General features: G+C 41.9%; 1 protein-coding gene across 1 annotated transcript in view; it reads left to right on the top strand.

The window, feature by feature from the left end:
• LOC309562138 (tubulin tyrosine ligase 3-like) overlaps positions 1 to 16512 on the top strand; it is a gene marked incomplete at its 3' end in the record, with an annotated part of 112413 nt that overhangs the window by 87526 nt on the left and 8375 nt on the right. The window contains exons 11-18 of the mRNA XM_082266264.1: positions 1328 to 1389; positions 5521 to 5649; positions 8559 to 8673; positions 9189 to 9317; positions 10478 to 10664; positions 12606 to 12754; positions 13291 to 13534; positions 15681 to 16116. Of these exons, the coding sequence (XP_082122390.1) occupies positions 1328 to 1389; positions 5521 to 5649; positions 8559 to 8673; positions 9189 to 9317; positions 10478 to 10664; positions 12606 to 12754; positions 13291 to 13534; positions 15681 to 16116 (1451 nt within the window). The remainder of the gene's footprint in view (positions 1 to 1327; positions 1390 to 5520; positions 5650 to 8558; positions 8674 to 9188; positions 9318 to 10477; positions 10665 to 12605; positions 12755 to 13290; positions 13535 to 15680; positions 16117 to 16512) is intronic.

Raw genomic sequence — 16512 nt, 5'->3', positions numbered from 1 at the left:
TGTATAAAGCTAGAATGAGTTCTTTCTTCTGCCTTCACCCACACAGTAGGAGTCATTGGACTATTGAATGTATGACTGAATCAGCACCCTAAGTTTTTCATGGTCACAACTTCTTTATGATGCTTAACCAGTCCTTATATTTGGTGGCTGCATTAGTTCTCTTTGTTTAATGGCTTTTCTCTCTTTATTTTAACCTGGTGATCCTGTGAATAACACCAAAAAATAAATAAAAAATCCACAAGGGAACAATTAGGGAGAAGAGAAGGAAGGGATTTTAGTGATACCCAATAAAAGTCAAATATTTATTAGAATAAACATTAAAATAGCCTTGAGACAAACATTGTGGGAAAAAGTAGAAAAACCATTGTGATGGCATTAAATCACATAGCAAGCATGGAACAATAAATGGTAATAAAACTACACAAGGAAAAAAGATGACCCTGCTGCATGAATCCAGAGCCCCAACGTGCTTCAACTTGAGTTGAAATGCGTTGGCCCCTCATTCAATCAGGATCATCTTTTTCGTTGTGTAGTTTTATTACCATTTATTATTCCATGCTATGTGATTTTATGCCATCGTGATGATTTTTTTCTACTTTTTCCCCAAAGTGTTTGTCTGGAGGATATTTTAATGTTTATTCTAAGAAATATTTGACACCAGTAACAAAGTCAGGCATGAAGACAGAGGGTAATTTCCAGAAATAATCTGGTGTTACACATAGACACGCTTTAGTTGGTACCTCTTCTTTTACCATTCAGTGAGCGGGTGCAGCACACAGCTACTGATAAGGTGCAAAGGAGAAGTGGTGACCCCTAGTGCCGCTGCCGCACATCCCTGGAATTCTTAGAAGGTGAGGGGAGTGGCAACCTCAGCCTGGTCCTGGACTCTGGAGCCCAGGCTGAGGTTGCCACTCCACTCACCTTCTTAGAATTCCTTGGATGTGCGGCACTAGGGGACCCCCCTTTTTCGTTTGAACCACTGTAGGGACCACGGCGGGCTCCATCCCCTGCCAGGACTCCTAGCAGCAGTCGCGGAGGCACCTGTTTGTATATTCCTCGTGTATCGAGCCTCAGTGGCACACATCCAGAGCTAACTGGTCACATCTGCTGATAAAGTGGAGGCCTGTCTGTGACACACAATGAAGGAGATGGTAGGACATCTTTGGGAATGACCAGGGGCTTAAAATAAAGTAATTTTGAATGATTGGCAAAGAAGTTATGAAAGATAATGTTATTTCTACAAAACACCCTGACCACCAATACCAAATAGCATTTGATTTTGTGCTGGTAAATGTAATGAAGAAATAATGTTTTATTTCCTAATCAGATGACGATGGTGAAGAGGAGGACGAAAAAGATGATGATCCTGATGGCACCTATGACCTTATGGTAACTATCGAATTGGGGAATACTTACCAACAAGGACTCCATGTTTGCTTTAGCTATGGTTCACACCTGAGCAATTTGAAGCACTTCAACGCTCTACAGAAGGATTCCCCATGTAGCCTATAGTACCCTTTAATATCTGATTAAAGAGGAAGGGGACCCCCTAAATGGGACTGTAATGGGTAATAACTCATAAATGTGTCAAAAAGGTATAAATTTATTAATACAAAATGGAAAGTATGTACAATTTACAAATATATATGTTCAAATACAAAAAATGGCTTTAAAATCTCAGAAATGGAGACTAAACAGAGCTTTATTGTGACGAACGTGACATGGAGGAACCTGGGGTTTGGTCCTGGAGACCCTACGCGTTTCAAAAAGTCTCTTCCTCAGGGATCTTAGACCATAGTTCCATTACAGATATTCATGTGATGCGTCATAGTTATAAGCATAGTCGCCTGTATAAAAACATTAGCTGTTCGACCCGCCAGGGCATACTACTCCTGGCGGGTCGAACAGCTAATTTTTTATACAGGCGACTATGCTTATAACTATGACGCATCACATGAATATCTTTAATGGAACTATGGTCTAAGACCCCTGAGGAAGAGACTTTTTGAAACGCGTAGGGTCTCCAGGACCAAACCCCAGGTTCCTCCATGTCACGTTTGTCACAATAAAGCTCTGTGTAGTCGCCATTTCTGAGATTTTAAAGCCATTTTTTGTATTTGAACATATATATTTGTAAATTGTACATACTTTACATTTTGTATTAATAAATTTATACCTTTTTGACACATTTATGAGTTATTACCCGTTACAGTCCCATTTAGGGGGTCCCCTTCCTCTTTAATGCTTACTACTTAGTAGAGGGATGAGGGTTTTCTAACTCATTACTTTCCTGTTTTGAACCCAACCTCCATACCAATTTCTCTTTAATATCTGAGCAGTGTATTGCTTGAAGTTTCTTCTTCGAAGCTTGAAACAATACATGAGAACACTTTAATACCTATTACTCCCTCCCCTCCCTCAACTCCATGAGCCTTTACGAACATATTTGCTTGAACAATCCTAAAGGGAAGGGTCTTATATCTTCTATCTATACAAATTTTATATCAAATGTCCCCACACCAAAACTCAAACATATGCTAAAATGGGAGACAGATCTGCAGTTAACTTTCTCCCCAGCCGAATGGTCTAACATGTCTCAAAACATTTGCAAGGCCACCAAATCATTAAATATTAGGGAAACAGCGCTGAAAGTATTTACCCGCTGGTATTACACCCCAGATCAACTTTGCAAATTTTTCCCAGATACTCCGCCAGACTGCTTCAGGGGATGCGGAGAAATAGGCACCCTTAAACATGTTTTCTGGGATTGTAACAAAATCGCCAGTTGCTGGTCCCGAATATTCTCATTAATAGAGATATTAATAGAGAAAAAGATCCCTCTTTTACCACAACATTGCTTGTTGTTTCACAACATACCAGAAATACCTTCTCACCTTAAGAAATTGATACACACCATATGCGTTGCAATGTTATGGACAATAGCATACCACTGGAAGGATACCGAAGTCCCATTCTCCCAGGTATCTAATAGAATAGAGGAGATCAGGGCCATGGAAAACCTACATCATACCATTACAAACTCTAAAAAGTCTTTTGATCTAAAATGGAATCCATGGTACTTATATAAATGTTCCTTGGTTTCTTAATTCTCTAGTCTCGTAATTCTCACTTATATTATTACTCACGCTTACTTTACTTATAATCCCACTGACATATATGATATGTTTTCATAGAAATTTACTTGATGGCCCTCAAGTTTGCTCTTATTCAACAGTTAGGGATGAGACCCCGAACTCTCTAAAAATGAATGGACTCGTCTCCATAGTTGCTCTACAGTTTTATGAGTCTACACCATCTGCATCGCACATTGTAAATCTATATATTTTCCTGATACCTTTATTTTTTTTTTTCTGTTTTATTTATTAAAAAAAAAAAAAAAAAAATATACAAGTTTTATAGGTTTTTTCCTATACTGTTCATTTATGTCTTTTTCATTATCAAGATGTATAAGCACTTTTCACTATATTGTGATATTCCAATAATATCTATGTATCACAATTGTTGTATTTGAAAATTATTTTCAATAAACGTTTTTAATCAAAAAAAAAAAAGGAAACAATACATGAGATTCTTTGGGCAAGAGTTGCACATTTTTTGCCCCAATAGGTTTTAATGGGAAAAATGTCTGAAAATGCACAATTTCTTGCCTCTCCTTCTCCTGTTAACTAGATTTCTACATTACTAACTGAGATTTCCACATCACTAAACCTTCTCCACTATTATTCACCTCCTCTCGCTGTTACTGCAGTTTTATTGTAGTATAATGACTAATCTAGTGTTACGTTGGTGATGAACCTTTAGCTGAACATTTAGCACTATTGTTTGTAAGGTGGATAGGAGAACAGTGACTATGTGAAGGCACTTCTCTTAGCTCTCAGTCAGTCACTTCAAATGACTTTCTGCTGAGCTTTTGCATGTGCATGTTTTTCAAGTTGGACTTTAAAGAACAAGTGGCCCCCACCAGTGCAGCCAACCCCATCCAATACTTGCCTTCATCCTGCTTCCAGTAATCTTTACTGTGTGGCCCTGCCTACAGCGTTACAGCCTTTCTTCCAAAACTGTCCTCTTCATCCTACACATACTGTACATGCCATGGTTCCATTAGTTCCTATAGAGAAGAGGAGTACTCCATAGGACTGCTGGAGGCCACCCAAAGAAATGAATGGGGCCATGGAGCCCAAGATGAAGAGGGCTCCTTCGATTTCGCCGTCAAAGTTTGTCAAGCGTGTATGGCCAGCTTTACTTTACAGAACACAAGACAAATCTGTATTAACAAAGGGAGTTGACACAGATGTTAATGTTTTCCTGGCACACACAGAGGATCTTTGTAGCAGAGAAGTAGTTTAATCTACAGGGTCTCCGCTGATAGACAGGAAAACAGGTAATAATCCAAATAGGCAGGTACAGCATGCAACAATCCAGGTAGCGTTATACCATCCTTCCCTCCCAAGAACTAGACGACACATAGGCTTGGAGTCAAAACTAGAATGCCTTGTTTATTGAAAACACAAGAGATCTACACTCTCCCAAAACCCCTCCCTCTTCGAGCCATTCCACACAAACACACATCCCATAATATGCTTACAAGGCAGACAGGAACAATAGGACAATGGAATACAGGTATTCACAATAACAAACCCCACCCCACTGGCATGGGTCTATGAAACACTTCTACCATTTTCTAGCCATCTGCAATACATCCCCACACATCTCCTGAGGGACACTGCTCAGAAATATGATAGTCCCAAGTGAAAGAGTTCTCACTCTCTCAACACAAACCACACTACAAACACTTGGTTCGTAACGGTATACACATGCAATAAACATAATGCATACACGAAGGACAATATACAGTGGCTGTGTTTGCCACAATCTTCTATTCCTAATTTATGGAAATAAATCTGTGTTAAAGTGTTACTAAACCAACAAGAGTAAAATCAGTCTGTATATGTAGTAAAGCATGTTGGTTATACTCACTGTGGAACCTAAGGGTTTAATTCTCTGCATTGTCTAAAAAGGCTGTTTAATCTGTCTCGTCTGATCCTCCCCTTCTTTTACTGTCCCCAATCCATTTGCTGATAGAACAGAGCCTTGGGGGCACTCTGCACATGCTCAGTTTTTTGGGGGAGGGTGCATGTGATCAGCACAGGGCCAATCAGCACGGTTCACCAGACAGAAAGTCAGGGGTCATGCAGCCTCAGAGAACAGTCAGAGGAGAATGAAAACTCCTCCTACAAGCTTTAACCAGACACTGATGGAAGTCACAAGACTGCTATATACTGCTGATGAGAAAAGGTATTTAGCTGTTTATATTTACTAAACTTATTGCATTTCCATGCTCTGTGTACTGTGGGAGATCAGATATAGTGAATGCAGGCTCCTGGGCTTAGTAACACCTTAATTTGAACACTTCCCACATGCTCTGCTTTCATTTTTAGTTTATTTTAAATTATGATGAAAAAATATTAACTTCTAGTATCCATTCTATGTCCTTCTTAGTCAAGACTTGTTCGCAATGAGATCCCCTATTTTATCTGGACGACCAGACGTGATGCCGTGGACTGTCGCTTCCTGAAAAAGGACCAAATGATGAACCACTACGCCAAAGCTGGTTCCTTCACCACCAAGGTGGGTCCCTCCACTTTGTGTCTTAATGGGTATTTTATCCTGATAAACACCTTTATAAGCAAGAGCAAATACTTAGGATTGTGTGCAAATATATTTTACCCCTGGCAAACAGTAAGTCTTTATCCTATCATCATCTGACAATATCCTGAAATCTTATTTGTTGCTATGGACTTTTGTCACGTACATTTCATTCAGAGATGGAAAAGAAAGACGCCATTTATAATGTTGACGAAGGACATGCCCCTGCCACATCCCCAGCTGAGTGGACCATAGAAGTTGTGTCCTTTATTCTGGGAGGCAGATTACAAGGAAACACATGGCCGCACACTGATGCCATAATTTTCTTCATAAAAACTTTATTGAACCAGCTAAGAACAAGCTGAAATTCCCACCTAAAGACGGTGTCTCTCTATTGCCGATGTCAGGCAGGAGTGGTCTTCCAGCGGGGATGGCAATGCGTTCTTGGCAGGTTCAATAACGTTTTTATGAAGAAATTACAACTTCAGTGCTTGGCTGTATATTTATTTGAACTAGTGCGTGCAAATCAGGATGGGCTCCTTGACTGGCACCTGAAATACCCATGGCTGGAGAATGATTGGAGCAATGACAGCCTTATTATTTTATTAATTGGGAGGCAAAGGTTTATAGAGTGCTTTTATTAACAAGCTCAGGCAGCCATAATACGTGTGCAGGCATCTGAATATATTATTACAGAAACTGGTACTAACTTATCAGAGTATAGAAAATGGCAGGGGTAGGTATTCTTGGAGATGTGGAGATCTACCTGAACAACATGGAAGAGATCAAAGATCGCCAGGCGCCAGGGTTTTTATAAGGACTTTATGTAGTAAGGCTCCATTATAAGAATGTTTGAAGAAGACTTAATAATACAAATGTCACTGTAAGATTATAAACTAATCCTTCCTTTTTAGCTTGGCCTAGCTTAGTCTAGCCTAGCTGGCTTGTAAGCAGGGGTTAGTACCCCTTTTTATGGAGGCCCTGCCCCTGGGTGGGTACTGTGGATTGGGCCAGCCTATTCCTTTATAAGCAGGGCCCGTAAGAACCATAGTGGGTTGGTTGGAAGAGGAAGCCTGCAAAACAACTTCATGTGGGTAGACAGTCTAAGTGGAGTATGCATCTCGGGGTAGGCCTAATATAGGCCCCAATGAGAACCCATCTCAGGGAACCTAAGGCTGAGGAAAGTGAAAGCGTGGGTTGACATCCCCTATGTTAACTTTGAGTTTGTACTGAACAGTAATGCCAATGTCTGATGAAAAGAGGAAGAGGCGTACTTGTGTATTGGGAAAAACTGAGCATAGTAAAGCATTCAAAAGACTGATTGTGTGGACATTCTTTTTTTCCTGGAGGAGGGTATTTTGAATGGCACCCCATCTCGTTCCTGTTGCAGGAAGATGGTGAGAGGTGCCCTTGGCCTACATAATTGTTGATGGCCACAAATCCTGTTTTTGCTTAGGGGCTGGCTACATTGAGTTCTGACCTGGCTGGCTGCCTTGAGTTCTGGCCTGACTGGCTGTATTGTGTTTTGGTCTGGCTGGCTCCACTGCATTCTGGTCTGGGTGGTTGGGCTGAGATTTCGCCTGGTTCGCCTTTGGTTAGGACAGCGCAGGGATCAGGAGTAAGTAATGCAGAGTGCAGAGGTTAGTAGGAAGTAATGCAGTGTTCACAGGACTTTTGAAAATAATGCAGTGTACAGAGGTCAGTAGGAAGTAATACAGTGTGCAGAGGTCAGTAGGAAGTAATGCAGTGTGCAGAGGTCAGTAGGAAGTAATGCAGTGTGCAGAGGTCAGTAGGAAGTAATGCAGTGTGCAGAGGTCAGTAGGAAGTAATACAGTGTGCAGAGGTCAGTAGGAAGTAATGCAGTGTGCAGAGGTCAGTAGGAAGTAATGTAGTGTGCAGAGGACAGTAGGAAATAATGCAGTGTGCAACAGTGCAGAGGTCAGTAAGAAGTAATGCATTGTGCAGAGGACGGTAGGAAGTAATGCAGTGTTCAGAGGTCAGTATGAACTAATGCAGTGTGCAGAGGTCAGAAGGAAGTAATGCAGTGCGCAGAGGACAGTTGAAAATACTACAATGTGCAGAGGTCAGAAGGAAGTAATGCAGTGTGCAGAGGACAGTTGAAAATACTACAATGTGCAGAGGTCAGTAGGAAGTAATGTAACGTGAAGAGGTCAGAAGAAAGTAATGCAGTGCGCAGAGGACAGTTAGAAATAATACAATGTGCAGAGGTCAGTTGGAAGTAATGCAGTGTGCAAAGGACAGTAGGAAATAATACAGTGTGTCAAGGTCAGTAGAAAGGCACCTTTATGTGAGCTCGGAGAATTGCAAGGAGCAGTACCAGAACAAATAGCAGTAATATTTTGCAGCCACTTTCCTGCACAACTCTATATATATATATATATATATATATATATATATATATATATATATATATAAATATATATATATACATATATATACGTTAAATAGTGACATCTACAGGTCAGAGGTATGAAAACCACTATGAAAAATCTGTGTGATTGGTTAAGCCCAATGCTTTTTTTTAAACCACTACTTTCATTTTCTACAGCGGGCAGAAAAACTAGTACAGTGTAACCTTTTGCTATAAAAAGTGGATGTGAACCAGGTGCTAAAGCAGTGGTGGACACAAAAGGTCTGATGACAGGGTCTCTTTAACACGTTAAAAGCTTATATGAGATTTTAGTGACTTAGTTTACATATACCTTAAATTTATATTAAATTATAGAGGTCTGTATGTCATACTACAAAGAGAAAGAATGAGAGACAGATGAATTTGGTTCCAAAACAGAGGATGAACCTCCAAGGGTGGCACCATCATTTATTGCATTTTGCACTGACTTATTAACTAAGACCAAATGTTTTATTTGCAGGTGGGGTTATGTGTCAATCTTAGGAACCTGCACTGGTTTGATGAAGCCGACCCTGATTCCTTTTTCCCTCGTTGCTACAGATTGGGGGCTGAAGATGAGAAGAGGGCTTTCATTGGTAAGGCTTTTTATCACCTCCAAGACTTTGTTTACACAGGCAATACAAGGGGATGCCCAAAGTCCATACTCTATGCCTTTTGAGCGCCCCTTCCACATTTCCATGTCAAAAGGACGGATCTCAACCATTCTTAGTAGAGTGTTACATTTTGCTATCTTCGATGTTATCTGTAATTCCTGGCCAGAAAGAGAGGTCCCTTAAATATCATTGTTACCCGACAATATATATATATATATGTGTTATAGACACGGAGACAATCCCTAAATGGGTGACCATTAAGGCCCCTTATGTGTAGTCCTTCTTTCTTCCTCAGCGGTCACTCTTATAGGTCTAAAGTAAGGATCTGTAGAAGTAATGGTCTGTTCTGCAGCACAATACTACAATATATGTAAAGTATTTATGTTTAAGACTTTATAACTACCAGAAAAAAAAATTAAAAATCATAACACATTCTCCCTAAACTTTCACTTTGCACAATAAATATGCCCATTTCTGTGGGAATTTTAACCTTTTAGAAGATTTTTGGCTGACGGCTGCTCGGAGTATTCTCAAGAGAGTGTCAGGAAGAAGAAGCATTTCGGCTACAGATACAGAGATCATCACGTTGGCCCCGGAGAATGCAACTAATTCAAAGAATGAACAAGGTAAAAACAGATCCCACCATGTTGGCATTGGACTGAGTTAAAGGGTACTTGTCATCAGATATGTAGAAATAGAAGAACATAGAATCAAAGAACACAAAAGCCAGAAACAAGTGTTTTTTTCATTTATTGTCTGAAGATAGGTGTTTATCCCGAGTATGGGAACTGCCACTGTTGGCCCTGTTTTGAAAATGTCTTTTCCTGGTGTCAGCGAAGGTTCTGGTTTACCCAGGTCATGGTATAACTAGTAGTAGTTAGTCACATTCAGCTGGACTTGTTCTGTAATATTGAATGTGTTTTGTAGCTTCTACAAGCCACTTCTTCAGTTCTAACGGGTGTTAGGAAGATAACCCAGAATCCACATCCACCACAGACATATTAATCCAGCTACCATGAAATGTGAAGATATTGATTGTCTAAGAACAGGATGGCTGGTGTGAAAAGATGGGATACATAACTAGAACTTGGTGGTTCCACAACTTTCACACCTCCGATCCTGTTCTTGGAACTCAGCATCTACACGTTTCTGTATGCATTGAAATAGCGCAATGTTCGTTCATAGCCACGCCCCCGATGAAGTCCTTGATGACAAAACGCGTAGGATGAAGTCATGGCGGGTCACACTATCGCCGTTGGACGCAGCAGCCATCTTGTTGGTTTGAAACTTTCTAATGCAGTTTTGTATGTTTTTACATGTGAGTGCATTTTTTTACTTTAAATAAATGATCATTTTTAATGAACTTACTGCACTATGAGATATCTCTGCCTCTCTTTCTGACTATTGAATTGAATGGTACTATAAATCTTGTGACCCAGGTGGGACTCGAACCCACAATCTCCAGCTCCGGAGGCTGATGCCTTCTCCATTAATTGAAATTATGTAACTCCCCTAATACCTTTATGCACTTTCTGTGTTCCCCTAACATGTGCTATAGGTAAACTAGTCCCATTTGAGATTCCTGCTATTAGGGAAATTGCTGAAAGGTTCCCTTTAAAAAAAAATTGGAGAAAAAAAAAAAAAAAGACCTTTTGGCCATAGCAGCCAATGAGGTTATATCTCTTGTAGCATAGATAAGAAAATGAAAGGAGGACCTTGATTGGTTACTATAGTTCACATCATTGCCCACCCTCTACTTGTATCCTTGTTTTCTTCCTGTTTGCAGATGCCAAACGAACAAATAAACATGGTGGCCACGTGCCAGCCCAGGTGATCAGTACCGCCATCCAGGCCTGTGAGACCTACCTGAACAGCCTGGAACATGATGACATCGACATGGAAACATACTCAGCTTCCGTCATGACAGATGCAGCATGGGAAGCATTTCTGCGTCATTATTATCAGGTCATCCAGTAAGTGATACAAGGAATCATTTGTGATGTTATTTTTATATTATCGGAAATTTAAGGTGAACTTAAAACTCCAGACAGGTATTAAAAACATTGTTTAACCCTGCTAGGTATTCATTAATATATTATAAACTTTTTTTAAATGCAACTAGTGTAACAACCTAAATATGACCTGGCCTCTTGCAGTCCCTGTATAGCAAAGCTCAGACTTAAAGAGGTAGGGGTAGCTCTAGGGACCATTCAGGTATGCTGCATGCAAATGTACTAATAAGGAACAAGATGAGAGGATAGGGAGCAAAAGGACAACCTCATCAGTCTGTTGCTATAATTATACTGTCCAATCAGTGGTCTAGGGGTAGAAAGAGGATACTACTGCATTTCTGAACTGTAAGTAGTGTTATCCACTTGGCTGTGAGGTATGATGGGGATGTGAGGTATGATGGGGATGTGAGGTATGATGGGGCTGTGTAAATCTTAGGACTAGAAAGAAAGATATAATAAAAAAGCATCAGAGGGGAAGAACAGGTTGGGGTGTTTCTTGACTAAATAAAGTTATTTAGAAGACAAGTTTTGTGGTATGTTGCCTTGCCTCATAGAGCAGGGATCTCCAAACTTTCTGAACAAAGGGCCAGTTTACTGTCCTTCAAACATTTGGGGGGGGGGCGGACTATGGCTTTTGGGAGTAGAAAAGGTCCTGATGTCCGTGGGAAAAAAATAATGCCCCATCTTTGGTGTCAGCGGGAGGAATTGTGCCCTATTGTTGGTGTCAGTGGGGAATTGCGTTCCATCATTGGTGTCACTGGTTCCCATTTTTGGTGTTGGGAGAAATTGTGTCCTATCATTAGTGTCATTGGGAGGAATTGTGTCCCATCATTGGAGTCATTGGGCCCCATCCTTAGTGTCATTGGGAAGAGAGAACAGGCGCCACTTGTAGTAAGCCATAGATCCATATTCCATTTCATAGCGTCTAGTCCTCACTATTCTGGCCGTCCTCTAGCCCGGAAGTGACGTCCTAGGAAGCTGGTCCACGGAGCTGGTTAAACCGGAAGCCGCAATGGAACGCAGGCTAACCGGAAATGACGAGAACAGGTTTACTACAAGTGGCGCCTGTTCTCTCTTCTATTGTTGCCAGCGGGATTTCCCGAGTTTTACCGCCAGTGCTGCCCTGTATGTTGGCCATTTTGGACAGTTCAAAAAGAGTACCCATCGGTCATCCTTTGTGTCTTTTTGGTGGATATTCCTTCCGGTCATTAGCGCCCAACACCCATCTCCCTTAGTGTCATTGGGAGAAATTATGCCCCATTATTAGTGTCATTGGGAGGAATTGTGTCCTATCATTTGAGTCATTGGGCCCTATTGTTAGTGTCATTGGGAGAAATCGTGCCTTACATTGGTGTCATTGGGAAGAATTGTGTCCCATCATTGGAGTCATTGGGCCCCATTGTTAATGTCATTAGGAGAAATTGTGCCCCATCATTAGTGTCATTGGGAGAAATTTTTCCCCATCATTAGTGTCATTGAGAGAAATTGTGCCCTGGCGTTGGTGTCATTGGGAGGAATTGTGCCCTGGCGTTGGTGTCATTGGGAGGACTTTTGCCCCATTATTGGTGTTGTTAGGAGGAATTGTGCCCCTTCATTGGGGTCAGTGGTGGAGAATTATACCCCATTGCTCCATATTTGGTATCAGTGGATGAAATAGTGCCCCAAGGGCCGTATAAAAGCAAGCAAGGGGCCACCTCTGGCACCCAGGCAGCAGTTTGAATAACACTGTGATAGAGTATGCTAGCAGTATGCGGTAACAAGGCCCAATCTTGGGTCGAAACTGGAATACGGAGCCTGGGGGAGGGGGGGGGGGGTGGTGGAGACGTGGAACCAGAAATATCCACTGAAAAATTAGAGTAGTATGCACAGGCTTTTAAAGAATTGCTCCCTATCTTATTGCAGTGACAGAGCTGTGATAGATCAATCTTCCTCCTATGTGGACGAGTGTGATCATTTATTAAGACGATTAACAGACGTGAACCCACAGCTGGACATTGAAGGAGACAGAAACATCTGGATTGTTAAACCAGGTGCCAAATCCAGAGGAAGAGGTGAGAGAACAAGATTCACATGACCTCAAGTTCTGCAAAACCTTGCAATACTGACATACCCAATCTATTTTTACGGGAACATTGGTTTTCTCTGCCCCAATGCATTACAAATAAACAGTCAGCCCTCCTAAAACTAATATTTCAGTTATGGAGCATGGAGACTGGAGTCTCTGCTCCCCACTTCCTATTATATGGTGCCAGCATATTTTGTAGCACCTCACAGACCCTGAAAGGGCTAGTAGTCAACATGCATCAAATGCCTATGAACCTACCTTATAGATATAAAGGACACAGGAGCACCTGGAAGAAAACTGTGCAAATACAAGGAGCACATACAGACTCCATGCAGATGGGGACGTGATTAGAACTGGACACAAGGCCCCAGCATTGCAAGGCAAAATATGAATTTGTACATTTGCACATACTGTACAACAAAATAGTTCTAGTCGTTCCTTATGTGTTAAGGTCATCCAAGTTACAGGCGGATGGATGTGATTGGTGGAGTCTTTAACATGGTTGAACTTCCTTTTCCCCAGGAATAATCTGTATGGATCGTCTGGAGGAAATCCTGAAGTTGGTGGATTGTGATCCCATGATTGTTAAGGATGGCAAATGGGTGGTGCAGAAATACATCGAGAGGCCGCTGCTCATCTTTGGCACAAAGTTTGACGTCCGCCAATGGTTCCTGGTGACAGACTGGAATCCGCTGACCATTTGGTTTTACCGAGAGTGTTACGTCCGCTTTTCAACCCAGCCATTCTCCCTGGAGAATCTAGACACGTAGGTTAGGTTGGGACTGTATAGAAACTAGCTGTTTATAAAACACCTTTATTTTTATATGTTAAACATGCAGGCTAGGCTAAGCGCCGGTTCACACTACCGCAACGCCACTTCGGGTGGCGACCTCCGAGGTCGCGGTGAGAGCAGCGCGCCGCGACCTCGGAGCGGCCGCCACGGACTTCATAACATTGAAGTCTATGGCGGTCGCCTCCTGGTCGCCCCAAAGAAGCTCCGGACCCTTTTTCTAGGTCGGAGCGACTTGTGTCGCTCCTATTAGAACGGGTCCGTAGCTTCCCTATGGGAGGCGACCTGCGGCGACCTGTGAGGCGACCAGGTCGCCTCACAGGTCGCCCTAGTGTGAACCGGCACTAAAAGGTTTGGTTTGCACAGTTGCACAGACCCCATCCGTTAGGGTCATATACTGTACATGCTGCCATGTCACTTGATCCAATACTGTGGAAAGATGTTGTCAAAGTAACTCCAAACTGACTAAGCAAAATAACAAGGGGCCCCATTATCATGTATAGCAAGGGTCTCCAAACTTTCTTAAAAAAGGGCCAGTTTGCTGTCCTTCAGAATTTAGGGGGGCTGGACTGTGGTCATTGGAAATAGAAAAGGTCCCAGCATTAGTCGGATCAAACAATGCCCCATCTTTGGTCTCTGTGGGAGGAATGGTGCCACATCATTGGGGTCATATGGTGGGAAGAATCATGCCCCATTGTTGCTGTCACTGGGAGGAACTGTTCCACATTGTTGGTGTCATTGGGAGAAACTGTGCCCCATCATTGGGTCATTGGGAAGAACTGTGCCCCATTGTTGGTGTCTTTGGGTAGTATTGTGCTCCTTCGTTGGTGTCAGTGGGGGGAATTTTGCCACAATGTTGGTATCAGAGGATGAAATATTACCCCAAGGGCTGGATAAAAGCAAGAAAAGGGCTGCATCCAGCCCTTGGGCCGCAGTTTGGAGACCACTGATGTATAGTGTGCAATAATGTATAATTTAGAGGTAACAAATACCTACTTTTGGCTCACTCAACATATACAGCCACGGTTTTGCAATACGCAATGTACAGTTGAACCAAACTTTACCTAATTTATTTTACAGGTATACTTTAATAGGTTGACTCCAATGAAACATGGAGATTTCTCTTTCCAACCAACTAATGCCTCGTACACACGCAATGATTGTTGGCCGACCGATCGGCCGTCTTTTGTCCAGTGTTGTTGTGTTGGTTGAAATGTGCTCTAGACTGCACACAAATTTTCTCGGCCAACAAAAACCAACTTCAGAAGTGATGTCATGTGTTGGTTAACTTTCCGTGTGTTTTTTCTTCTCTGAGCATTCCCAGTCTTGCTCATCAGATTTTTGTCTGCTGAAATCTGTACTGACTGATGGAAAATCGGCCGTTGTGTTGACGGCCAACAAAAATTTTATAGCATGCACACCAGATTTTGTACGGCCGAAAAGTCGCAGTCGGTTGTCGGAATCATCATCATACTAACAAGCTGAAAATTGGCCGATCGGATGTTGGCCGAAAATTCACGGCCAACAATCGTTGCGTGTGTACGAGGCATAAGAGGACACAACCCTGCAGTTCAGTGGTTCTGATATTTATCTTATGTAATTGACTTTTTTTTTCATTTTGGATAGAGCAAGGGAGGGTTATAACCCCTGTCAGATTTTTCTTCCGCCATCTGTGTCCCATTGCGGAGATTTGCAATAATTTTCTGTCCCATATCCAAACAGGAAGTAGGAGGAAATCCCTGAAAATTAAGGTAATTCCTTGGGGACCCCCAGGTCATCAGAACTAGTGTCTCCATTGGAATATTTCCTCGGGACAACCCAAAATTTGGAATTTTCTTATACTTTCACTTTCAATGATAACGGTAGACAGGACAGATAGAGAGGGTGAATCTCCATAATGCGGACACTGACAGCAATAAAAACTGACTAACATTCTATTCCCTCTTTACTCTATCCAAAACTAGAAAACTGTTTTGCCTTTAGTTATACTTTAGGTCTTTCTGCCATTTGTGTACTGTACTTGCCATCCGGCCATCAGGTATTTCAGAAAAAGGAAGTGCTTACATTTTCTTGAGGTGTAATAATGTATAGTACATAACACAGTCTAATCTTGTTCCCTTAGCTCCATTCATTTATGCAACAACTCCATCCAGAAGAATTTTGAGAATTCCCGCCATCGCCACCCTCAGGTGCCATTGGACAATATGTGGTCCAGTGACCAATTTCAGGCTCATCTTCAGAGGCTGGGAGAAAGACGTGCCTGGACCGACATCATAGTTCCAGGGATGAAAGCTGCCATCATACACGCCATGCAGAGCGCTCAGGATGTTGTGGAGTTCAGGAAAAGCAGCTTTGAATTATATGGGGCAGACTTCATGTTTGGAGAGGACTTCAAGCCCTGGCTGATTGAGATCAATGCCAGTCCTACCATGGCACCTTCAACGCCAGTGACCACCAGAATGTGTGCCAGCGTTCAAGAGGACACCATACGCATCATCATAGATAGAAAGCAGGATCGCAACTGTGACGTTGGTGGCTTTGAGCTCATCTATAAACAGGTACAGATAATCCAGTTTAGAGGAGCAAAGTTCTATAACAAAATATATGGAGGCATCCAACATTGGTGACTTATACATAAAGGCCTCCTGCTCCGTAAAGCTCTGTCTATTCTATTTCTAGTCAAACCTTTGAAAATAGCAACATGGCGCCATGTTGTAATGCAGTGCCATTAAAGGCATCTTTTTATTTTAGAGTGAATTTAAACCGAAGAACAAATATATAAAATAGTTCAAATTCTCAGCCCTTAGATGTTATCGGTATAATTTTTTCAGGCTTTATTTACCTTATTTTGCTTTACCTGTTGATCCTGTCGGTAGCAAACTTCCTGTCCTAGCCCCTTCCTGCCCGTAGGATGTACCCGTAAGTCCTCAGGTTGAAGTGGTTATACCAGGACA

The sequence above is a fragment of the Pelophylax lessonae genome, assembly GCF_965119305.1.
Source record: "Pelophylax lessonae genome assembly, chromosome: 8".
Classification (NCBI taxonomy): Eukaryota; Metazoa; Chordata; class Amphibia; order Anura; family Ranidae; genus Pelophylax; species Pelophylax lessonae.
This window is presented reverse-complemented; position numbering and strand designations above follow the sequence as displayed.